Genomic DNA, 26,638 nt, shown 5'->3' with positions numbered 1-26,638 from the left:
ATAGTCTCAAGATTCACAATTCAATAAAGCTAATAACTCTTTTGCTTCACCAGGAACATTCCTAAGTAAAACTGACTTTCTTTTTAGCCACAGATCCCCAGAGCTAGCCCACTGGTTCTGCAGGTTCCACCAGGTTCTGCAGGCCTGCCCTGGCTGGACCCCATTGCTCTTGCCTGCTGTGGATGAAGCCCCCTGACTTCTCCCACTCTGCACTTGGCTCAAAATGCTCCTCACTCTCGCTGCACATACGCAGCTTTTCACTCTGGCTCATCCCCCCCTCCCGACAGAAGCCTTTCCTGAACCCTTCTCCCCCATCCCACCAAGGCCCTAGGCTGACTGGCTCCTGAGGCCCTGCTCTGCCTCTTACGTGTGTCTATCACACACACACACAGCACACTGGCTGTGCTCTTCTTCCCATGTTCTTCTACTACGCAATGAGATCCCTGAACATCAAAGCCGCCCTCAGTTCCCTAAGCCCAGCACCACTGCAGTGCCTGAGATGGAGAATACACAGCAAACAGGCTCCAGTCATTCATACATTCCTTTGTGGTCTTGCTCAGGCTATGGGAATCTCCTATTTGAGTGGTATAAACTTCTACTTCCTCTGTTCCCTAATAGCCCCCTAAAATGGCAATGCTACTGCACTAGGAAAAGATTATAAGCTTAGAATGCCAAACAAAATTATGCTCTGTCTCACTGACAAAGAGCCAATGGAGACTGCTGAAGTGGAGAAAAACAGAATTAGACAGCAGGAGGTGTGGTGAGAAATCAGGACGGGGTGGTGAGAAATACGAAAAGCCTAAACACAAGGACCAAGGACTGGCGGTGACGGCTCAGGGCACTCTGCACAGCCCAGGATGACTGTCCCATCCTTCAATCTGCCTGCTTCACCCTCCAGCAGACACTACTTATTACTTACTCCAAACCACGTATTATCTGTTTATGTAACCAACACTCTGTCTTAAGCTGCTTAACCTTGAACCACGTATAGGTTAGGCTCTCAAATAAAAAAATAAATAATAAGACACAAACAAGCTCTGCAAAACCCAACCAGAAATAATAAATGAAACAAATGTGCATGCTTTCCACGAAACTTGTAAACTGGTTAAGGAATTCAGAGTTAGGACCTACACTTTAATGTTAATTTAACAGTGTAACATAGTATCTGATTTTTTTCTGAAGAGAGGTGAATTTTTACTTAAACTTTCAGACTTTTCTGAACTTATGACAGCAGCTAACAATCCGTCCTGCTCATTAATCAGCACTCATCAGTGCTTTCTATGGACTACGCCAAGGAGACCAGCACCCTGACATCCACAAGCAGCAAGCTGGCACATGCAATGGGGCATGGACCTGAGGAGGTGGCGGGGGTCGGCAAGGAACTAGAACATGAGCCAAATGGGGCCTAGAGTCGTACTTTCACCAGTGGGACACACACACACACACACACACACTTCAGTGGACAATTTAAAAGGAGAGATTTAACTTCCACTCATTGTTTCAGAGGGTTTGTTCAATCCATACTAGGCATGCTCTCCCACTATGATATGTGTGTAGCAGAGAAACGTGGTCTGCTGATGTCTCTGCAGCCAGTAAGCAGACAGAGCAAGAAGGGGCTAGGGCAAAATAATACCTCAAGGACTTGCCTCTAGTGACCTGCTTCCTCCAACTAGGCCCATCTCCTAAAGTTTCAGAACCTCCATAGTACTACCAGCAAGGGACCAAGCCCTCCGCATGTGATTATACAGACACTTCATCCAAAGCATAACATGTGCCATGGGAAACTCTGATTAGTTTTACCCAGAGACAAAAGGTCCCATGGCCTGGGGGAGAAACCAGTGGCTGGGGAGAAATAGAGACATCAGGGAAGGCATGACTGGGACAATCCAAGTGAGCAAGAAGAGGCACAACACAGAGCAGCATGAGGAACTGTAGGTGAGACCTCTGGATCTGGACCTATCACTGCATGGACACAGGGTAGGAGAAGTAAAGAAAGCAGCATGGAGGAGCCTGCCATGGACAGCAGCATGTAAGACAATCACACAGGATGCTTAGGAACAGATACAGGAAACAGACCAGGGAAGAGGAACAAGGAGACCACTGAGAAGCCCCCAGAGGACAGAGGAGTCTGAGCTCTAGCGGAGGCCCCTGGGAACCTCTGCAAACACAGCAGGGGAATGCCAGCAGCTCAGTTCACCAAGACTGCTTCCCTCCCTGTGTCACTGTCATCCAGACTCTCTGACCCTCCCACACACTCCAGCAGGCCTGTGCCAAGGAGAAGACCAAAGGGGAGCTAAGGAACACTCTCAACCGAAACAAGACTGCTGGGGGGGCGGGATAGGGAGTGGAGGACAGGAGGGAAAGACACAGAGGTGAGGGGCTAGCTGGGCCATAGCTAACCAAGTTAGAACTTCAGATCCCCACAGAAGATCAAGAACACTCAGAACAGGCCCCGGAAGCTCCTGAAAGCACAGGTAAGTGAAGGACACTGTGTACAGGATGCTGGTGACATTACTGGCTCCTTTAACATGACCATATTCACTATTTCTCCTCTGGCATTTCCTTCATCCACTCCTCAGGTCTTTCTTCCAAAAGCACTAAAGGGAGGTTATCTCCCCTCTCTTTCATTTTTCACTTTATCGTGTATGAGGGTTTTGCCTGCACGTATGCATGTTCATTAAGTTACGTGCCTGTACCTGTGGAGGCCAGAAGAGGGCACCAGATTCCCTAGAACTGAATTCACAGACAATTGAGAGCCACTGTGTGGGAGTGGGGAACTGAACCCAGGTCCTCTGCAAGAGCAGCAAGTGCTCTTAACCTCTGAGCCACCTCGCCAGTCCCATCTCACCTCTCTTGCTTGGTCAGCTCTCAGACACATCTCTCAGAGCACAGCGGGGCTGGGACAGTGGCCTCCTTCTGGCATTGTGGCATCCCTTCCCTCACCCCTCACCTACCAAATCCCAACAGAGGCGCTAAACAGTATGTTGGCATAGCAGCGCACTACTCCTTATTTAGTTAACTCTAAGGCAGAGGCAACAGGAAAGCCTTCCCCTGGAGGATACAGAAAGCCTTTTTTTCCTACCCAATCTTTGGTGCTAAGTCCTTTCTCCAAGCAAAGACTAAAGCTAGCAGGAGGGGGAAAAAATCACAAAGAAGGTTATGTAAGAAATTCTCTTTAGAGGGCCAACCTTGAGAAAGACAAAGGATATTTATTTCCCTTGGAATTTAGAGAAAGAACACCGGGGACCTTGGATTTAAGCCTCAAGTCAAGTGTGGGCTTCTTCGACCCACGGCCTGAATTCTCTCCACTTAGCAGGAGGCTACACAGTGTGGGTGATGCCTGGGGAGAAGGAGGCAAGAAGAGCCATAGAGAAGAACATTATGGGAAGCAGGGGAAAGGATGAGCTAAGAATCTAGAATTTTCTGAGTGTTATAGAATAGAAAGCCTAGATTTAAAGTTAGCTTTCATGTTTTCTTGCGAAATTAATTCATGAAAAAATTAAAGATAACTTTTTCTACAGCAAGCCGCAGGGTCAGTCAGCAGCAGAGGCCTGTACTCTCCAACACAGACTTACTGAATTATGTTCCTTCAAGAACTCGGCGGCGTTCTCTTCAGCATGACCACCAATTTCACCAATCAGTATGATGCCTTCCGTGGCCGGATCTTTCAGGAAGATGTCAAGGCAATCAATAAAATTTGTCCCATTAAAGGGGTCACCTCCAATGCCTGAGAAGGGCAAAGGATGTCACTATTAGTCAAAAATGTAAGGACAAACCATGGAACTTCTGTCAAAAACCGTTCTAACTCAGTTTTCATCCTCTGTACCCTTTCTCTTTAACATCTCCAGACTGCAGCCTCACTCTTCACCATTCAAAGATCTCAAAGTGGCACTTGTTTCTGTTCACAGAAACATATGTAAATGATCGTTCGCTGCCTGCCCGTCTTCACAAAACCACAATGAGCGAATTTCTCTGCACAGAGAAATCCTTGACAAGTGTGCTGCAGAGAAACTACTAAGCCTGGAGACACACTGTCAGTGAGCAACAGGGTGGAAGGTTCCCAGGCCCTGCAGGTCCCAGGCTGGGACACCGCAGAGCCTGTACACAGGGCTCTCCTCTGACCACGGGGCATTTGAGAACTTGGAGGGCAGTGAAGCAAATGTCCTCTACGCTCTGCCTGCCAATGCTGTAGTGTTTAAATTATAAACTTAAAGAGGCTAGGGATGCTTGTTCACTTTTCAACCCATCTTTGAGAGGTGACACTGAGAAAGGGAAACAACGTTGATTACAGCCAGGTGTCAAGTCCTGTGCTCTGCTTCACAAGTCTGTTCAAAACCAGTTCTTCGTCTCCATTACACCAAATGATCTCATGCCTAATATTGTGTTCTGCAAATAGAACAGCTTGATTCATGTTTTCAACTTGAATTTATTTATTTAGAGTATAATAAAAATACTCCAGGGCTCTGTTTTGTAATTTTTATTATAAAAAGATATTTTTAAAAAGCTTTTAAAAGGTATTCTGAGGATCTGAAGATTTAAAAATGAGAAACTTGTCTAGTTTTTGGAAAAAAAAAAAAAAAAGACAGTTACTGTGTAAAAGCTGCTCTGACTTTCTAAAGTGTCAGAGAGTCCTGTGTGGCACCAAGGGAAGCCCTGGGGCACATACCAGCCTCAACCTTGACTTTCTGCCCAGCAAGCTACACCTTTCAGCCTCAGCTCAGAGGAGCCTCAGGGGCTGCCCAGAGAGAAACAGCGAGGCAAAGAATGCAATAGCTACAAAACACAGAATATAACTGTGATAACAGAATGCCAAATGTGAGGAGCCATTTCTTCATAGCAAATGAAATTAGTCATGCTTTGGGCACCACGCCCATCCCACGGCCACCCGTCCTACAATGTACACTCAGCCTAGAATCCGATCTTTAAAAATGCAGAAAGCACCACACTTCAGCAAAGCAAATGTGAGATCCCAACATCTCCTTCTTGAACAGCACCAAAGCCTCTCATAAACCCTCGGGTAAGTCCTTGTCACCGCTTGCTCCTTGAGGACACTGCACTCCAATAAAGACCTGCCGCCAAGCACTCACCAATGCACAAGGACTGCCCCAGGCCAACCTGGGTTGTTTGGTGAACTGCTTCATAAGTCAGCGTGCCGGATCTGGACACAATACCTTAAAAGGAAGAGAAAACTATCAGATGGTGTGGAGGAGAGACTGCCAGATAGATGCTAAGGAAACTAACATAGAACTGTAAAAATCCTCATCTTGGTTTGCCACTTAGATCAACAGTATCTTCAAATAATGAAGATGAAAAAGAAAACAGTTCATTAGTTAGGGTAGTTTTATGAGTATGAAACTAATGCCAAGACAAAGAAACAAAAAAACCTTAAAATCCCTCTTCTGAGACTTTACGGGGAGGAGAGTATTAATAGGAACTTGGTAGGCATGATCCTGCTTAGGGCGGTGGAACAGACTGGCTTTAGGTACCCCAGGCACTAAAGCATAAAAGCAGCATTAACTGTACTTACCAACATTATCCACCCTCCCCACAACTATTTTTCTAACAATTTTCACACAGTATACAGGCATGCCCCCTCCGGATTCAGCTAGCCTCCCATTCAACTTCCTACTGCATCAAGTCTGCAGTAAGAGCATCTAACTTCACAACCGAGGTCTGTGGGAGGAGGGCAGCAGCAAGGGTCCAGTCGAGCTCACCGGGCTTGCCTGCACTGCCCTGCACTTCCCAAAGGCAGCTAGTGCCATGCAGCGATCCACGCAGTACTTACAACAACAGATACGAGATGCAGATATTCCTAATTCCATACAAGCTTAACTAACTTTAGTTGTTACAAAGTATTAACTTTTTTAAATGTCAAATAAAACATATCAGCGCATTGGACAGCTCTAGTATGTCCATGGGCTGCTGTCCTGAATCTCCTGCCTTGGGTAAGACTTTGTCCTAACAGCATGACCCTCCTATTAGGATTAGGAGAACTCTTGTCTGACTAAAACAACGGCCATGACCAGGAGCTAACTGCAGCTACAGTGCAGCGTGTTCAGTCTTCAACAGGTGCTGTGTCTCTGCTGCCACTCTTCACTCACAGGCATGACATACGTGATCTGCAAACACACCTCTGTGCCCTAAGGACTCAGGCACACAATACTGCAGATTCTCCAGGTGAAACACAGTCAAACTGGAAGCAAACATTCATGGACCTCCAGCATGCCACCACGTCGTTCTTTTAGATGGGGTCTACACAGCTCCCTGCCAATGCTTCACCTTGTAGGGAACTCGGCACCAACCCCCTGGCCCAGAACAACGCCCTCCCACAAGCCTTGTTGCATTCTCAAAGGAGTCAGACCATACAACAGGGCTCTCGTGGGAGGTTTATTGGGGAAAGCAGAGGAAAGGAGTAGAGAAGGGGTGGGAGGAGGGAGGGAGAGGGAGAGAGAGACAGAGACAGAGAGACAGAGACAGGAGGTGGGCAAGGCCCACCTTTTATAAGGAAACAGGGCAAACGCTCACGGGGGTGCTCTCAGTGGCTGCAGCTGAGGTCTGTCCTGCCAGGACTCTAAGGGCAGGCCAGTACAGACGTCTAAATGCTAGCAGCCCTGGCCTACTCCCTAAACGCATTTCCTATATTTCCTTCTTCCAAAGAACTGCATTCTTCCTTGTTATCCTTCATGCTTCCCTGCCTTTTCACCTTCATTTTGCTTAAAACAGAGTGCCTCACCTGCCCATCTGACAAAATGCCAACTATCCATCAAAGACACACAGGAAGCTGAGTGCTGCTTTCCCACACAGGTCCTTCGAGACTGCCCCAGTGGAAAGGAGTCGGATCTGCTTCTCTCCGTCTCTTCTATAGCTCTTAACAGTGGGTGTCGAGAGAGTTATGCCTTACACTCCACAACATAACCCTAAGTATTCTCAGGTTGAGAACAACTTTCTGCACTAAATGGGTCACCACACAGCACAGCAGGAGAGCACACGGACTCCCCTCCCTCCTGAGGTCAGGGCTGGTGAAGACAACACTCAGTAGCCTACGGGTAACTATTTTGTTCTCTCTTGGTATTATAACAAATTCTACGAAGTATTAGCAGCAGACCAAAGAATATAAACACTACTTAAACAGGCAACAGGTTGTATGGAGCAACCTTACCAACTGCTGGCAGCGGGGCTGACAAGTTCCAAGAAGAAAGTAATCAACAAAAATTGTGACGTTGAATTAATTCTACAGCCTACACCATCAACAATGCCCTACGATGAAAGCTGTTCTTATTTAGTGTTAACACTTATAGGTAGAGATAAACACTGCCACCAGCTATTACTCTAGAAAAACAATATAGCTTAGTCAGTTAGCTGCAGAGAGTCTAAATTCAAGACTAGCACAGCTGACTTTGAATTGTGGGTTGGCCGTTGCCGTAAGGAACCAACCAAGTAACAGTACCATTTCCCAAGGCATTCTGAGAAAGTTTGTGACATCAATACAAAGTAAGTCTCAGATGAAACACAGAAACAGCAATGGAAAGCTCGCTCTTCCCAAGTGCACCTCTTGGCCTTCACTTGGAACAATGGTCTCTTTTTCCCTTGCTTCTAAGGTTGGTCTCCGGAATGATGAACTTGCCGTCTGCTTTACGTGCTCTTTGATAGCTGTTGCTGTTTCTAATACTTTGGGGGCTCAGTTCAGGAACCTACCTCACCGAAGCAGTGCCTCAGACCCCCTCCTAGGAGAAACACATCCTACCAGATCCTTTTTGGTGGCTCTTGGGGGCTAGGCCTCTGACATTCTCCAAGTCAGCAAAAGAATCCAGATTTGGAAGTCTCTGGATAATATAGGAGAGTCCAAGGAAATTCCCAAGGGACCAGGACCACTCTGTGCACAGGCCAAAAGTAAGAAATGCTATGGAGACAGCAAAGTAGTCCTTTGGTGGTCAGGGTATCCTAGAAGTTGAGACTTGCCTTTGACATGAAACTCATTGCAAGAAACCTCCATAAACGGGTTGAGCGTAAAATAATCCAGGATGGGAGAATAACCTAGGTTATTTTCAGTTCCCTCAGGGAACCTGGGAACCCTTCAGTCAGGTCTAGTAGAAGGAATGAAGACAGTCAGACAGTCTTGTGAGATGGTTAAATCTGATTGCCTTAGAAGATGCTGTCCAGCAACGACTTTTCTAGTTAGGTAGACGTGTCACGGGCTACTAGTGTTTTAAATTAGGATTAGCTACTTTAACAAGTTGGTTTCCAAAGGTCTTAAATTCCTGCCAACACAGGAAGTCACAGATCTTCTGATCTCAGCCCATGTAATATTCAAGTGGGATAAAAGGAGGCCAAGCAACAACTTGTGCCTATGGGCGGAGGAGAGGCTAAATCACACCCAGATGACAACGGTGGGTGTCCACAGTTATAGCTCGTGTGACGCCACATAGGACAGGCATCATGCTGACTTTTAGCTGACGCAACAGCTATCAAAGAGCATGCAAAGCCGACTGCAAGGTCATCGTTCTGGAGACCAACCTTAGAAGCAAAGGAAAACAGGAGTCCAATAGATGGAGGATCTTGTGAGCCCAACAGGAGATTCTAATGGACTTTAATTTGGACATTTGGTAGCTTCATCCCTGCCAGGGGCCAAAGATGCCAGAAGTTTGGGGGGAGCTCTGATTTCTGATCTGGTTCCTGGATGATCCTTAGGATTACCTCTTTAGGGAGGCGGGGATTGTTAAAACTGCAATGAAGGCGCTAAGAGAAAACCACTTCCAGTCAAGAGAATGGAGTCTCCGGCCTGGAGACAGACCCAACATTCCAATGGGGCCAGGAAAACCTCCAGGCCAGGGAACCACCCCTAGGAAAGCAAGCTTACCCTAAATCATGCTAACAAAAGGCCACCTCAGGATTAGTTTCTTAACTGACATCTTAAAGAGTTTGAAGAAAAGAGTGTTTAAAGAAAAAAAGAGGGATTCATAAGAAATGCCAAATATGAGTCTTTTCTATCAAATCCTAAAAAATGTGTGTTAAGGACAAGGAATTCTTTTATCTCTCCCACCTTGAAAACCTTTTATGTGAATGTTTTAGTCCTCCCCACCCAGAAATATCTGTTTTCAGGCCCACAGCTCTACTCCAGGACTCTGATGGCCTGGAGACCATCAGAATCTGATGACCTTCTTCTCTTGGAGCGGTGACCCTCCCCTTTCCTTCCTCCTTCAACTCCTGTGTGCCAACTCTTTTCAGACTAGCCAACTAAGACTGTGAGGTGGGACCCCAACCAGGAAGGAAAGGACAGTCACCACCTGAGTTAGACTAAAAGCCAAACGCATGTCCTGTCTCTATGGGTCTGCTCTTCCAAGTGCACCCTCTTGATCAACAGTAAAGACTTGAGAAGGCACTCTTCAACATCAGTCATCAGGGACATAAAATAAAACCCAATGTGACGCCATTTCATCCCCAAAAGAACAGGTTCACTGAAGACAAGAACACTGGAAGATGAGGGGCAACTGGGACTCTCCATTGATGAGAATTCAAAATGACACAGTCATCTCCTAGAACTATCTGGCAACTTCTTTACAAATCTAACATACTGTGTTCTTGTCAATTTTGTCCAACAGAAATGAAAGTGTATCCACAGCAAGGCCTATATTTTAGTCTAGCTCCTACTGCTCAACCCTGCAAACAGCCCAAATGACCACTGAGAGTGGATTAACAGTGGTCACACTGCATAAAGCAGACAGCTACTGAGCAGAAGCTGCTCTTCACCACGGACACAGAAAACACAGAAGAACTCAGACTGAACAGAAGAGGAGTCACGGCTCTCCTCCCCCAGATCATCATTGGTTCTACAGAATAACAACCAGTTCTCAAACAGACCCATTATATTTAGGATCCATGACTGACTCACTGTAAGAATGAATTTGATCTATTACAGTCACACATTTATTTAGTCACAAATTCCCTGTGAGCTTTGAGTTTGGATGATGAAATTTTTATTTTTTAATCCATCAGAAATCACAAATTCTACTCACCTATTCTTCCTTTCTTGTGAATATGGCCAGGCATGATGCCAATTTTGCATTCTCCGGGCTAGAGGAAAGTAAATTGCAGTTTTCAGGAAAGTTTCAAAGAAAATTCTAATTCCAAAGTCTGTCTGTCTGTCTGTCTGTCTGTCTGTCTGTCTCCCGCCCCACCCCCCCAGCCACACGCTTGAACTGACTCACAAAAGGCTAACCATGGGCCTCCCTCCTTCCTATCTGGCACTCACATTGATGATTCCAGGGCAGTTTGGCCCAATCAGCCTGGTCTTCCCCTGCCGCGTCAGCTTGTGTCTGACCCGCACCATGTCCTGCTGTGGGATACCTTCAGTAATGCACACAACCAAGGGAACTTCGGCGTCAATGGCTTCATCGATGGCGGCAGCAGCAAAAGCAGACGGTACATAAATGACAGAAGCTGTCGCTCCTGTTTTCTCTTTGGCCTGGAACGATAATCACAACCGGTTGAGTCATAAATAAACTACACTCAACAGCCTGATTTGATGAAGGTCTAGGAAAGGGTCACGGGCAGGCTCTCCTCATCCCCCATTCTGCAGTCCAGGACATGGTCAGACTCCTTCTGTCCCCTTTGAATGTCACTGTGAATGAAAAGGTTCTACACATCTCACCCCACAAAGGACAGTAAACCTGAGAGCACTGGCTGATGTGCACCTGTGTCCTCTTCTCCCTGAGACCATGCATAGCCTCACTGTTCCTCCCCAGACTCTCTAACAAGATCCGGTACCACCTACCCAGCTTCAAACTCTGCACCTCCTTAGAAGAGCCAAGGAACCCAAGTGCTCAGAACTTGGCTTTCAAGCATGTATTTTAAATCTATGGTAAATATTATCAACAAACAGTAAAAGTAGACTGTTCCTTTTTATATAGATTTAGTGTGCCTGTGTGTGTGTGTGTGTGTGTGTGTGTGTGTGTGTGTGTATGCGCACATGCCCTCAGGTGCCCTCAGAGGTCAGAGAGGATGTTGGATCCCCTGGAGCTTGAGTTATAGGCAGTTACCAGGAGTCCAGGTGGGTGCTGGAAAGTAACCAAACTTGGGTCTTCTAGAAGAGCAGCAAGTGCTCTCAATCTCACCCCGTGCCACTTCTCCAGCGCCTAAGTGTTCTTACCTGACATTTTACTTAAAGCATTCTTACTAGAAATCAACAATCAAACCAAGTGCAGATACACATATGGCCACAGATTAAGAATGTAGGTAAAATAAGCATTAAGTTTACAGGGTGTCAATCTGACCACTGTTCTATGGTCATGACCTGATCCATATATGATCTTTGTACATATGCATTCTTCTACTCATCATTTTATTTTTTTTGTTTTTGTTTTTCTGAGACAGGGTCTCTCTAAGCAGTGCTGGCTGTCCTGGAACTCACTATATAGACCAGTCTGGCCTCACCTCACAGAGCTCCACCTGTCTCTGCTGGGATTAAAGGCGTGTGTGACCCAGCCCAATTCTCCATCCACCTTTTTGTGTGGCCACGCCTCCTTGTCTACTGGAAGTCTTGTAGCCACAGAGGCTACAGAGCTATGAACGCAAGAGCAGCGGCCATTCCACAGCAGTCCTGTGAAGGCTCTGCACAGGAATCCGTAAGACTTCAGGGTACTCCTGAACCAGAGTATCCCAGTCTACAGATGAAGATGCTGAAGCCTGGGGGAGGGGCCCAGAGGGCCTCACCTCTCCCTGAAAGCTAACAGCAGGAAGGGGAGTCGTTCTCTTCAATGCCGTAGCCACTGATAAGGTACCCTTGCTCCAGTAGGTAGCCTCCAGTCCAGGCTCAGGCAAGCTCTTCCAATGAACTCAGCAGGCCACACACAGGAAGACTCAAAGGAGGAAAGAGATTCCTTGAGAGGAAGGGTTGATCCAGTAAGAACGAAGAATGGGGCATGAGAATAACCAAATGGGGCACAGCTTTAGCAAAACTCATGTGCTGGATCTTCCCAGCATTCCACTTTCTCTAGGTTACCGGACACCAGACAGCAAGTAACTCTCCCAAAAGGCACGCAGTTAAGACCTTTGCCCACAGAATGCCAGTCTTTCCCTGCAGTTTTTTCTCCACAAACCCAGAAGCCATTACTTACTTCCTTCACAGTATTAAAGACGGGCAAGCCCAGGTGTATCTTGCCGCCCTTCCCTGGCGTGGTTCCTCCCACGATTTTGGTGCCGTAATCCAAAGCCTGCTGGCTGTGAAAGGTACCCTGTGAGGAAAAAGCACAAGACCCATGAACAAGGCAGAAGACAGCTGAGAAGCAAAGGCAATCTCAGCAACTTGGGAAAGAAACCCAAACACGAGTGCTCCCAGGCAACAGCCCAGCCCAGCACTCTCGCCCCTTAGTGAGCTCTGCTGTCAGCACTGCGGTAAACTGGCTGGCCAAGCCAGAAGAGCCCGGAGAGCCCTTTCCTATTCCCTGCTGGAACTGGCTGCTGATCTGACACCCTGTTGCCTGCTTAAAAGGTCATTCCATTTTCCCTAGCCCACTTTGCCCAACTGCAAATCCATGATGGACCATTATATTTGTCCAACCACGGCCTTTTCACTTTTTTTTTTTTTTTTGCGTTTTTTCGAGACAGAGTTTCTCTGTGTAGCTTTGAGCCTTTCCTGGGACTCACTTGGTAGCTCAGCCTGGCCTAGAACTCACAGAGATCCACCTGGCTCTGCCTCCCTTAAATTACATATATAGCAAAAGCACAACTTGGTTTAATCTAACTCACCACCACCCACCGTCTCTCACACACACACACACACACACACACACACACACACACACACACACACTGCCAAATAGTAACTAGAGAAAACCCAAGGCTGTGCTAACTGGTCTTACTTTAATTAAGGATCAGTCAATCCACGGGCAGTCTTTCAGACTTCCCTGCCACTTTCTGCATTCCCAGTAACTCACTTTCTGTGACAGCCTTCCTGGGTTTGGGGACACCATCCTGCAGGGTATTTAACAGTATTCCCAGACTCTTCCCACAACATGCCATACCACACACACACACACACACACACACACACACACACACACACACCAAAATCCACCAAGTTGTAACAAGCACAATGGCTCCAGAGATTGGAAGAATCTTTCCCACTAACATCCAGGCCTCTGCTGTGTCCTGTTCTCTTCTCTCTTTCTTTTCCATCTCAGTTCATGACTTTTGTGAAGCCACCCTTACCAAGGCAGCAGTAGAATCTACATGGTGACCCTTGCCATTCACACTCCTCACACAACTAGCCAAGATCTCTGCCTGTAGTCACACACTCACCTGCCTACCTAACGTCTCCACATACAGAGCTGGTAGGTATCTCTGACTGAACATACCTCAAACTGAGTTCCTGATTACCCTCTTCTCGATCTGCTCCGTCTGTTGATGACTCCACTCCCACAGACATTCAGACTAAAAGTATGACATCACACAAATCCCTCTTCCTCTTAAACCCCGAATTTAGAGCCATTGGTAAATCTCACCACTGTATCCTGAAAACAGCCTGTCTCTCTCCTACCTTTTGCTGAGAAGTGTGAGGCTGACATCACCTTAACTCCTAGAAGCTTATTTTCCTTGCTCCCTTTGAATCTATTCCCCATAGCACCAAGAGTTATCCTATAAAACCTGAAAAAAATCATTCCATCTCTTTCTAGCTCATTAACTGTGAAAGTCAACACATCGTGTGTCCTCACAGCAGAGCCCATACCTGTCAGCCCTTATTTACTGTCTGCCGTGAAGATCTGACTGTAGCTTCCACACGGCAGGCATGTGCCTGCCTGAAGGACTTGCTGTGTACCCTGCATAAAGCCTCCCCCATCCCAACGCATCTCCGTGATTCATTCACATATCTCCTCTGGATCCTGGACCTGTCTGCAAACCTTCCCTGACCACAAATCATCTTCTCCCCGATACCAGCCACATGACTCCACACATAACAGACACTCTTTCTCCTTTCCCTGGTCTGTTCCTCCACAATGACTATACTTTCTAGTACACCACATAATTCAGTCATGGATTTTGTTGATGTATTTGCTCCTCCCAGCTGAGAGGTACACTCCATGAAGACAGTGATAGCTGTCTACTGTGCTTACTCTAATATGGCACCTAATTCAACACATTACGTATAGCAGACACTCAACAATGACCAGTCAACAGTGAAAGGTCTATGTGACAGGGACCTAAAAGTGCTGAGTCAACTACTTAAGTTCGTAATAATTTAATGCATAAAAATTGTGACTTTACGGACTTTAGAAGCTTTTCAATTAAACTTCTCTTTACACTAGCAAACTCAGCCTAAGCAAATCAAACAACTAATTTGAAGCCAGTGATGGAGTTTTAGAAAGAGCCACAAGTCAGTGCTCTGCACTCTCTCTTTAAACAGTGCTATTCCCTGTATGGTCCACAGACCAACTGATCAAGAGTGAAAAATGAGCAAGACAGAAGGAAAAGAAAAAGACCCCAAAACAGAAAGGACAACAAAAGTCTAATTTAAAAAAATGTTTGCAAGCATGACAGTGTGACACTATTGTGACGTTTACTATGTTTCACCAAAGTACTGATTCACTTTAAATCAGAAAGTCAAAACCAACACCCTAACAGATCCTTTACTCCTGACTCTGAGAAGCAATGGCCTACACTATACTGCCAGTTATATTTTTAGTCCCACTGTGCTAGTAAATAAAATCAGTGCTCCCAAGCAAAATAAGCTTTTTCCACACAGTTTTCATGCTAACACCAGCCAGTCCCAGTGTAGAACAGGAACACTTTCTGCAGCTCAAAAGAGCCAGTAAAGAATCCTACAGCACCCACTGGAAGTGTGCATAGCTAGAATCCACTCTAACATACAGACGTTCCTAGTTTATGTAAACAAGGTGTGCACTGAGAAAAAAAACTAACATGATAAACTACAAGCTTCTGTGGCACTTAGTTCAATAGTCAGTCAAAAAAAAAAACAACCAAAATAACTGAGACCATTAAGAGTCACAATTACTAAAAATGCAAACACAAGGGAAATGAAAAGACCCCAAAACATACAGTCAGGAGGCAGAGGTAGTCAGATCTCCATGAGTTCAAAGCCAGCTAATGGACACATTGAGTTCCAGGCCAGCCAGGACTACAAAGAGAGGCTCTGTCTCAAAAAAAGGAAGGAAGAAAGGAAGGAAGGAAGGAAGGAAGGAAGGAAGGAAGGAAGGAAGGAAGGAAGGAAGGAAGGAAGTCTTTGAATGCCGGCCAACCCAGCATTCAAAGACTTAAACAAATCATTACCTAATTTGGGAAGCAGAGTCAGTTCCAAATAGTGCTTATATATGGAACACAGCTCTTACAAAGGCATCAGAGGTTAAAGTGTCACAAGAATGTCATATAAAGTTCAAGAAAAAACAAACAAGCATAATGAACTTCCTCAAGAATTTGATTATATGCTAATATAATATACACAGAATTAGACTATACTTGGAAAGAAGGTGTGGTAAGTCACACCTCGTTCCCTCAGGATGTGTCTATCTTACTTTTGAGGATGTCTGTATGTGGACATGATATTTGTAACTCCTGGCCGGCCTTTAGCTACCACCCTCCAGATTAAGGCTTGGCAATCTGGTCTGTGAGATTGTGCCCACATCTACTTTTGTAAATTACATTGTATTAGAACAATTCTACAGTACAAATGCTGTAAAACATGTACTATACACATACAAAACACTTGTACATGTGTTTTTAAAATGAGACACACAGACCACAGAAATAAGTCAGAACAGCAAACACAACTCTGCCTTTTCCAGGATCACCTCTTCACTGACAACAACTATGCAGCAGCTTTTTCTAAAGCGGAAAAGAAATACCCAAGTTTACCATCTCCTTCCTCAGACAGAAAACTGGGGGACCTGTATCTGTTATCTGGAAGGACATATGCCAACTGAACAGAGGATTCCTGGAGAGCAGAATGGGTGGAAAGAGGGAAAGGAGACTCTTGTGATAGTTTAATTGCAGAATCAAATCGTAGGTACATTTCAACTGATGCAAAGTCTATGACATAGGTAGGGAGAGGGGACTATGTGAACAGAGAAGAATGAAAACCAATACTTAAGAGCAAGTTTGCCCACTGGCTTCTTCAAAGACCACTTGCCCCAGAGAGAGCGCCCCAGAGGAAAGTCACCTGCTGGGTCATCTGCCCACACTTGCCAGGAGCCTCTCTGGGTTTGTGTGTTTCCCCACACTGAGGTGCGGATTCCACGGTTAACACAAGTTTCCCTTTCCTATTACCTGGTACTCACAGGAACAGTGACCTCCCACAGCACTGGAGGAAAACCAGGGGTACTTGCTAAAAGACAGGGAGTCTCCACCACAACACTGCCATTCCTCTGCATGCTCGAGCTGATTTTAAACGCAGTCACCATCTTACAGGCTGTGACACCACCTGCCTCCCTCCTAACACACAGCCCCTTCTGAGTGGTATAGTTCTGTGCCAGTCACATAGAACTATTTTTATGTTATTAAAAGCAGGAAATAATTTTTTACATCTTTAGTCCACACTTTAAATAAAAATGTAGATGCACGTACCTGCTTGCCAGTGAATCCCTGGCAAATAACCTTCGTATTTTTATCGATATAGATGTGTTTCCGGGAAGCTGTATAAGACCCATGCCGTATCCCATTCTGCTGCACTGAGAAGAAAAGAAAATATGGCACGTTATAATTTTCCCACACTTTTGAACCATGAATTAAATTTAATAACCCAAATTTTTAAAAGGAGAAATCTTCTAACACAAGAGCAATGCTGTGACCACTTCTTAATTGAGACAGGTGCACCCCAGACACAAAACAGAAAAACAGACACAGGAGCCTGTTCCTTGTCACAAAGAAGCACAATCTTCTAGCACTTTCTGAACTGAGAAAGAAAAGCTGAAATTTGTAATTTTCGTTCCCAAGGGAACCTGGGATTCAAATGTAAGGTCTCAATTAGACCCTGCAATCATTCCTGCTCACGTTCACCACGTGCAGTACCCCGCTCTGGCATAGTCACAGCACCTATGAACACCGGTGAACTAGGAGGCACACTTTAGGAATGTAAGAGCTACCACATTCCTCGTAAGAGCAACGCAGGAAATGCTAAGTCGTGGGTTAAATCTGCCTAAAATACAACCCAAGATCACTTGGCTTGTTCCCTTCTGATGGAGGATTCCAAAGCATACATATTAAACAGAGAAAATAAAATGAGTTCCAAAGTAGATGAGAAGAGAAATATGAAAACAAACCAACAAAGAGCCACATTCCTAAGCTATGATTGGCAACCCACCTCAAGGGAGACTGAGGAAGTCTAGTAGTTACTATAACCCACCCCTAGTTCAAAACTCAGTGCAAAGAAGAGCACGTGACTCACAACTATGCGTGGCCTCTGAACCTTCACAGAGCCACTTAGCCTGTCTTCTCTATGGCCCACCTCTACCTCTTCAAAGCAGCCGGGCCTTCTCCCTAACTCAGAGAAGCCGTGAAAGCTAGCTCCAGAACGGACCTGTCTCCTCAGGCATTTCTCGGAGCCTACCCCACACACTTTCCTACTTCCTCATCTTCAGGCCTCAGGTGCACAACTAGAGAGGCACCTACCAGAAGAGGTGTCTGGAGACCCAGTCCTCTAGGGAAGAAACCCTCTGGGGAAGAAGTGCTCTGCGTGCACACACACGGCGGCACCGCATGCACACACACAGCTGTGCCGCATGCACACACACAGCTGCACTGCACATACACACACAGCTGCACCGCGTGTACACACAGTTAGTTGTATTGTATGTACAGACAGTTGCACCACATGTACACACACAGCTGCACCGCATGTACAGACAGCTGCACTGCATGTACACACACAGCTGCACCGCATGTACACACACAGCGGCACCCCATGCACACACAGCGGCACCGCATGCACACAGACAGCTGCACTGCACATACACACACAGCTGCACTGCACATACACACACAGTTAGTTGTATGTAAAAAGACAGTTGCACTGCATGTACACACACAGCTGCACCACATGTACAGACAGCTGCACCGCATGTACACACACAGCTGCACCACATGTACAGACAGCTGCACCGCATGTACACACACAGCTGCACCACATGTACAGACAGCTGCACCGCATGTACAGACAGCTGCACCGCATGTACACACACAGCTGCACTGCATGTACAGACAGCTGCACCCCTGCACCAGACTATGCTGCAACGGACTGTGAGGGTGCACTACAGCCAAGTCCTAGCTCAGGAACAACCAAGCACCTGACCTGAGCCAAGAGCTCCCACAACAGGGACTCAGGGCCTGTAAGGCTGACCCCACTGCACTGTGCAGCAGAGCCCAGGGATGTTACTCAGATTTACTGATAAAGATCACAAACAAGAAACACAACTGATGACAGAGATAGAGCAACACCCAATGAGATACTGACCTCCACTGACAGAGAAAACGAACACCCTAAATCAACCAGCAGGCCCGCAGGGAGGCCTGAAGTAGGCCATGATTATGCTGATGGCGAGAGCTATGAAGGCCACAACCTGGGCCATCTCCAGAGGCTCCAACACTGGCCAGGGGAGCTTGGTACTGTTCCCAGAAGCAGCTGAAATCACTCTCAGGAACCAGACAGGCCTGGGCTAGTGCTCATGCCCCGCTGGTTTCCAGCAGTGCAAACCAGGGCACTGCTTTTGATCTCCTTAGCCTTAGTATTCCGATCTGTAAATGGGCTAACAGCTTCGCACAGGAAGGGTGTGGTGTTACCATGAAATGGTGCCTGTAGACAAGGCAGCAAAGTGCCTGGTACATTCCTGAAACCCTACATGGGCACAAAGGTAAATCTTCCCCTAAAACAGTGGTTCTCATCCTGTGGATCGAGACCCTTTTGGGTGAGTCAAACGACCCCTTCACAGGGGTTGCCTAAGACTACTGGAAAGCACAGACATTTGCATTACGATTCATAACAGTAGCAAAATTACAGTTATGAAGTAGCAACAAAAATTATTTTAAGGTTGAGGGTCACCACAACATGAGGAGCTGTATTCAAGGGTCACAGCATCAGGAAAGTTAAGAACCACTGCCCTAAAGAGAGAATATAAGGTTCACACTTTAAAATCAAGTAAGTCCAGCCATATATACTTTCTATGTACATAAGAAAGAAAGAAAGAGCCGGGCGGTGGTGGCGCACACCTTTAACCCCAGCACTCGGGAGGCAGAGGAAAGCGGATCTCTGTGAGTTCGAGGCCTGCCTGGGCTACAGAGTGAGTTCCAGGAAAGGCGCCAAAGCTACACAGAGAAACCCTGTCTCGAAAAACCAAAAAAAAAAAAGAAAAAAAGAAAGGAAGGAAGGAAGAAGAAAGGAAGGAAGGAAGGAAGGAAGGAAGGAAGGAAGGAAGGAAGGAAAGAAGGAAGGAGAAAGGAAGGAAGGAAGGAAGGAAGGAAGGAAGGAAGGAAGGAAGGAAGGAAGGAAGGAATTATCATCAGCATGGGAGGTCGGAGAGGAGCTCTGTAAAGTCAGTTCTCGCCTTCCACCATTTGTGGGTTCCAGAGACAGAGCTGAGGTCGTCAGACTTGTGTGGAAAGTGCTTTTCCCAGGGCCATCTCAGCAGTCCACCCTCACACACGTTCTACACACAAATAAACCTCTGCGTAGACACACTGTGAGCACTCACAGACAAACTGGGACTCTCTTCACAGAGGAGCATTTGTACAGGGCTGGTGTGCAATTAAGTAAGTTTATACACAGCATGTGCAACACTGGCTAGGGTACAGTATGTGGAGCATCACTAACCATTACCTTACTATCATCACGGTCACTGCTGCAGAGTGAGCAGAGCAAACCACTGGAAGAAATCAGTGTGGCAGCTATCCACCAGGGGCTGAAGCCCTTGAGTACTTAAGACTCAGTCCTACCCAGAAGTCTCCTGGGTCTGTAGTAGAACCAAATGTTAAATGGAGAAGCACAGAACTATAAAAGGACAAACTGAAAGAAGTAGGATGCTAAAGGAAAGGGACTGGGTGCTGAGAAAGATGCTTTCTACAGAGCAGATGGGTTTGTCAGTCAGTCCAGAGTCAGTCAGTCCTAGCTCCTATAGACAGGTAGCAACTGTATTATAAGATGGCCGGTGCTATTAATGCTGCAATATATAACCAAAGAGCACCTGCCAAGTGGAACTAAACCATGACCTTTTATGACTAGTACACCCCTATCCAGTAATCGGACTCTGTTTATGTAAAGACTCAACTCAACCCTGGAAACTGTGTCCCGGTTCCTCCTTTACTGATCTGTCTGTACTCACGAATTCAACAAATGTAAACTTTAACTGTACTGTAATCCCACCTGCAGCGGATTTAACAAAGTAACTGACTTTTAACAGAGTAACGAATTACAAAGAAAAGCAGTTTGTTCAGCTCACACTTAAGCAGTGGTTCTGATCGCAACCCCTCTGGGGGTCAAACCACCCTTTAATAGGGGTCACATATCAGCTATCCTACATATCAAATATTTACAAGTCATAACAGTAGAAAAATTACAGTGATGACATCACAAGGAAAATAACTGTATGGTTAGGAGCTGAGGACCACTATTTCAGGGCAGCCTTATCTGTTTGCCTCTGGTAAGGACCCCTTTGCCTGTACAGGAACACGGCAGAACAAGGGGAGAACAGCATGCCACGGTGCTGGCCAAGCACATGGGACAGCCATGCTTGGCAACTCACTCTCAGGAGCAACTCAGACAGACTAACAGAAACCTCTTCTAGGCACGGTGATCTCAGTGACCGAACCACCTTCCATACTCACCTTACCACACCGGAGATTCCTGGCATGTCAACTCTCGGAGGACCCTCAAACCTGTCCTAATCATGAATTATAATTGGAAAACACAAGTATAGTGGTCCCCACATGAGGAAACCGTGTTGTGTGACAAAACTTTTCCTGGAGAGACACTACTCGCATGTCTACTTACCCCAGACAGGGAGCCCAGGACAGACTAAAGTACAAATACCAACAAAATGCAACTTGGTGGACCAGTAAGTTTTACTGCGGTTACTCACAGGAATGTGGGTAGGGGATACTGACAGGAGTAGAAATGACTCAAAGTCGGCTGCACCACCAAAGCCCACCCAGCATGGGTGACAGCTCCCAAAGCTGGGGACCGGGAGCACTCTGCACAGCCTGCAGGCAGGGAACACTCAAAGGGAAGAGTGTCCTTTCCCAGTGCCTTAGCTGGTCTAAACCTCTTCCAAGCAGCTTGGCTGCTTTCTGCAGGTCTGGTCTGAGAGACTTTCCTGCTTTGCTTGTCTGACAGTCTTCTTTGTAGCTCAGCTTCCTGCTGACTGAGTGGAAGGCTCAGCTTTTATTGCTTACTCTGACAGGGAGGAGCCTAGTGAATCTGGTCAGTTTTAGGGACTTCCTCAAGCTATTTTGTGTTCTTTACCTTCCTGCTTAAGGAGCTTTCCTGCAGGATGGTGTTTTAATGGCAGAGGAAACTGTTACACAACAGACCTACAATATATGGGAGTACCTTAGCAGCTACTTACCCCAAATCCCAAATACAAAACTGTATACTCACATATATTGATGATACATTCAATACTATTGGCTTAGTTGATCATAAGTATCATGTTTCATAAAATAAGCACTCTCATTTTTTAAGTACTAAGTGAAAAAAGGAAGGAAATAATGTGTTCAATGTTTTATAATGTATCAACAATGAGAAGACATTTCAATTTTAGAAAAACTATAAAGTAAAAATTAATAAATGAGTTTAACACAATAAATGGGTATCTATCCTGTGGCAAGCTCAAATTATTCTCCTATACCTAGGATAAATCCTTTTAAACTTCAGAGTTGTCATGAAGCAACTTTGAGGCCAGAAAATCAAGTTACTTTTCTCAGGGCTACATCAAGGCATTTAAATACAGGCTTCTATTTCTGAAATAAAGGTTTAGTTCTTGGATACAAATGGGCAACAGAGACTAGAAACGGAGAGGTCACTGTTGAGCGTCTCCTTTTCCAAATGCTTCTCTGAGTCTACACACAAGCCTGTGTAACTTGGCAAAGACATGAGAAGGGTAAATAGCACCTGTGAGCAGATAGATCCTGGAGAGTGCCAAAACTCCTGCTTCTAACAAGGGAGTTCAAGCTTCCCAAAGCACACGTTAGTGAGAAGACACCACAATGTGCCAGTTGACATGGATTCCGGGGTTCCTTGAACACCACCTGGGAAATTCTCTGGGTTTGTTTCCTCATTTGCCAAACAAAACGGTAGAACTAACTGGATTGTAAGATCTACTTCCTGACATCAAAATACTGTAATTCTAAGGATCAAAATAATACCTGCTCTTATTAACTATTATGAAAAAATGTGATTTACAGAAACTCCTGATTGATATTTTAAAAGACCCTACCACACTTTAAGTTTCTTTTAAAACTTCATTTCAACCTCAATGGTGCATATAAAACTCTTACACATTCTCATCAGAAATTATTCTCATTTTCCATTTATTTAATTCTCCCTACATCAACAGGATTCTTCCCCTTCTTTCATAAGTCAAAAAAGTGTGGGAAGGTGGGCAGCTGAGCAATTTCTGAATTGTCCTCCAATGGGGCCCTGTATCACCTAGGGCTGTTTGCCTTTTTGTCTTTTTTAACTTAAATCAACATTACAAAACTTGGGACCTCAACACATCATGTGCCAACAGCTAAAATTTAAGGGAGGGGTGGATGGGATTCTTTATCATCTCTAGTTATTTAACCTAAGAGCATAAGTAATTTGTGACTTTCTAGGAGGAAAGGAGGAGGGGGAGGAGGAGAAGGGGAGGAGGAGGAAGAAGCAGTAGCAGCAGCTTGCAAGGCAATGTGGCCACTGCAGTGGCTTGGAAATATGTCTGGTGTGATCAGATTCCGAGGTCTGCCAACTTGGAGGTTTTTAACCATTAAACACGGTCCTTTGTACCCTTAGTACTAATACAAAAACACCCTAGTTTAGATCTCAGACCCCTCAAAGCTTTAATAATATAACTCAGCTCCAAGATGACTCTAGCAACAGAAAGCTAAGTAAGTAGATTTTAGGTTTTCAGTCTTGGGACTCCAGGAAGAAAGCCCTTTACTTCTGTGGGGTGAGGACGGCCAAGTTTTGCTAAAAAATGACTTAAGAAACCAGATCATCTGAACATGCTTCTTCTGGAGACACTTCTATTAAGGCAGCAGACCTTCTGTCTGCTCTAAAAGAAGCCAGGCTCTTTTAGAGGCTTGGACCAGCAAGACCTGAGCAGAGAAAGACACCGGTGTGGTGTGTAGGTGAGCCACTCTTTGCTGGGCATTTCCATCAAACTGGCGAAAGTCTGGTCTTCCACATCTTAACCCACAAACAATTCCAATTAAGCTGGATTAGGCCCATACACAACACACTTGTGTTCAAACTCTACTGACCACAGTGATTACTAGGACAACTAATCCCTTTCTTCCCTTCTAACTAGAACACATTCAAGCATCCTTTTCATCATTCAAGAAAGAGCTCCAGAAAACTTTCCTCAAATAAACTCAACTCTTTCCTATTTGGCAAAGCCTTTGTCCTCAAACGATTTGGCAATGACGTATAGCTACTAGGTGCACACTTATCCTTGAACACTTTAGGATACTCAAGAAAAGAACTAAGTCTCACTCACTACTGGACACAAGAAGAAGCAGAAACAAAATGTGTTAACAATGAATAGAGGGGGAAAGACTGTTACTTGGGCGTCTATTCACAGGTTGTAAACTGACTCGCTTCTTCTGCGCAATGAAACCAAATCACTCATCACTTTTTAACATCTCTTAAATTTGGATGTGTCTGATAGCCAATCGCTCATCACAATTTTAATTGGCAATAATTTCTCCTGTTAGTAACAGGCAGGACAATGCTGCACTTCACAAACCACGCTCTCTCAGGCTCATTGCAATATGGCTCTATTTTCATGTGACTGGAAACATTACTTGAGAAATCTTTTTTTTTTTTTTATTTGGTTGATTGGCTTTTGTTTGTTTTGTTTTCTAGATACGGTTTCTCTATGTTAACAGCTCTGGCTGTCTCGGAACTCACTCTGTAGACCAAGCTGGCCTCAAACTCACAAAGATCCACCTGCCTCTGCCTCCCGAGTGGGATTACAAGCATGGACCACCACATCTGGTGAGAAATCATTTTTTTAAAGGACTATTATACAAGTATGAATGGATTAGAGAGACTACAAACACGCCATGAACGATTCCAAGGTTGCGCCCTAACATACCTAACACAGAGACTTTGGACGCAGCAATAATTTTCAAGAGTCAGCATTACTGAAAGAGTAGCAACCCTGGGAGGTTAGTTCTCAGAAACTGAGGTGTTCATAGAGCCTGGTGAAAAACACATTAGTGGTGAAAGTGCTTGCCAAACCAGCTTCTAGGCGCCCACAGGGTCATGCTGACTCTGGTTGCTGAAACCGCCTTTCTGTTCGCCCTACCGCACCACGTAACTGTTAACTCCAAGTGCAGGACCAACTTTGGTATAGGGTTATAATAGCCTCTTCAACCCTGGCTCACTGTCCCAGCAGAGCTGATCCCGGACCTCTTCACCATCGGCTCTAAGTAAGGGCCAACCTAGACGCCACCTCCACCCCGCCACTTGTCACCGTAGGGGCTGGAATACGTTCCCGGGTCTGCAGGATGCCCTGCCCCGAATCCGGCCTCGACCGATCCACCGCCCCATCGGACAAAGTCCCCTCCACCCCCGGGGAGCTGCCACTGGGGTCTGGCCCGGTGGCTCCCTCCCGAGGGCCCGCCTGGAAGAGCGCGGCCGCGGCCTGAGCCAGGACACGGAGCCCGAGACCTGCGGAAGCCTGGAGGAGAGAGCCCCGGCACGACTCACGGAGGAAGGTACGCGACAGCAGGCGGGCGGCGGCGAGGCCGTTGCTGCCGGAGACCATCGTGGCAGTGGCAACTGCAGCAGCTAGTGCTGCGGTCATCCCCCAATGACACTCCCAGGCCCCCGGGACCTAGCACCGATCTTTGCTCGCGGAGAAAGGTGTCTAGAATAGGAGCCTGAATGAATTGCTCTCCTCAGAGCCTCTTCTCGGACGGTGATAGTCACGGGAGGGAAAGAAAAAGACAAATGAGGTTTGAAAAGCAGATCGTACCTCAGTTCTTCTCGAAGTGTGCATTCGGGTAACCATAAGCATAAAGGCAATGTTAGGGACGTCCCATGCGAGGCCCGGTCGGCGCGTGGTATTGTGGGAAATGTATTTTTCCAGTAGGCGGCATGCGGAAAGGGAACCGGTAGGATGCGGCTTGAACTCTGGCGTGAGCGCAGGGTGAAAACGGTAACAAAACGGTGAGGGGAGGAGCCAGACGTAAAGCCTTGTCCCAGACGGTGGTCCCACACCTCGGTTTTCCTCGGCTGTTACAGAGAAGATACTACCTCCCATGCCTTTCTTGTAAGGATCCGAAAATTACCCCTGGAAATCGGGGCCGAATTCGCGAAAGACTTAAAGCTCCTTAGCTGAGTTTCCTGAAGCAGGAATCTCTTCATTCAACAAACTGACTCACTGCCTTCGACTAGTGTTAAATGTATGGATGCCTCTTTCTAGAATCCTAAGGACTGCAATTTAAGATCAAATACGATTTTTGCCCTAATGGGAAAAACTATTCACTTTTGAAAAACCTCATTGAGTCCTGGAGCTAACACACGAGGATTAGCCTGGTTCCTTGTCTAAAACCGTGTTCCTCAGATTCCTTATCATCAATAAAGTTATTCTTGTTCACTAAGGACGTCGTTGGAATGTGCACCAGTCTCTGGCTGGACATGTCTACAAGCTCCTTCCTTGTCTTGTAGATCCTATCTTGTCTTGTGGTAAAGTTAAATATTATCAGTGCTTTCCAAGTAAGTCCAGTATGAAGACTAGTTTTAAAGAGCAAAATTTTCACTGAGCCTTTACTTAATAATTTAAAATGTTGTTTCCTTTAGTTAACAATGTATATTTTTAAATATACATTTTTGTGTATATGTAGATATATAAATTATATAAAATCACTGATTTTTATTTTTTGAGAATATTATACATGAGCACTGCATCTACATCACTCTGGTTCTCCCACCACCACCACCACCCTGTAATTCCTCCAGTATCATCCCTCCCAATTTCATGACCTCGTACCTCAATCATTATTGCTACATACATTTGTATGTGTATGTATGTACATGGACCTACTGAGTCCATTTAGCATTGCTGGTATGCACGTGTGTCCAGGCTGACCACTTGGGGTTGGACAACGATGCAGGAGCTTATCCCTGGAAAAAACAAAGTTTCCTTTTCTCAGCAGCCATTGACCAACCACTGTAGCTCCCATCTCTAGGGATGGGACCTTGATTTTAATAAATTTGAATTTCCATGAAGGCATGGATTTTTGTTTATTTTGTGCACTGATGTATGTATCCCTAACAGCCAGAGCAATTCCTCACACTAGCACACACAAGAACTCATTGTGTGTTGATATATAGGGAAAAGAGTGTGCACATTATTTATTGACACCACAATGTTTGATAGACCTAAAGATATCTCAAGCCCTTGTAAGAACTATGTCGCACCTCAAGTCTGTAGCT

The 26,638-nt window shown here is 45.8% G+C and overlaps 1 protein-coding gene across 2 annotated transcripts in view; it reads right to left on the bottom strand.

The window, feature by feature from the left end:
- The window catches only part of Suclg1 (succinate-CoA ligase GDP/ADP-forming subunit alpha), a 30,770-nt gene extending 5,730 nt beyond the window's left edge, over positions 1-25,040 (bottom strand). Inside the window, exons 1-7 of one of the 2 annotated variants that reach the window (XM_059258005.1) lie at positions 24,908-25,040; positions 16,573-16,676; positions 12,114-12,230; positions 10,250-10,462; positions 10,014-10,071; positions 5,088-5,171; positions 3,576-3,727 (exon numbers count right to left, since the gene is read on the bottom strand). In XM_059258005.1, coding sequence (XP_059113988.1) covers positions 3,576-3,727; positions 5,088-5,171; positions 10,014-10,071; positions 10,250-10,462; positions 12,114-12,230; positions 16,573-16,676; positions 24,908-25,004 — 825 coding nt within the window. In that variant the 5' untranslated portion in view covers positions 25,005-25,040. Of the gene's footprint in view, positions 1-3,575; positions 3,728-5,087; positions 5,172-10,013; positions 10,072-10,249; positions 10,463-12,113; positions 12,231-16,572; positions 16,677-24,868 lie in introns of both variants that reach the window. The other variant, XM_059258004.1, reaches the window with a different exon arrangement.
- Between the last annotated feature and the right edge of the window lie 1,598 nt (positions 25,041-26,638).

Source organism: Peromyscus eremicus, chromosome 3 (genome assembly GCF_949786415.1).
Source record: "Peromyscus eremicus chromosome 3, PerEre_H2_v1, whole genome shotgun sequence".
NCBI classification, from domain to species: domain Eukaryota; kingdom Metazoa; phylum Chordata; class Mammalia; order Rodentia; family Cricetidae; genus Peromyscus; species Peromyscus eremicus.
The sequence above is the reverse complement of the archived record's forward strand: the minus strand, read 5'-3'. Positions and strand labels throughout refer to the sequence as shown.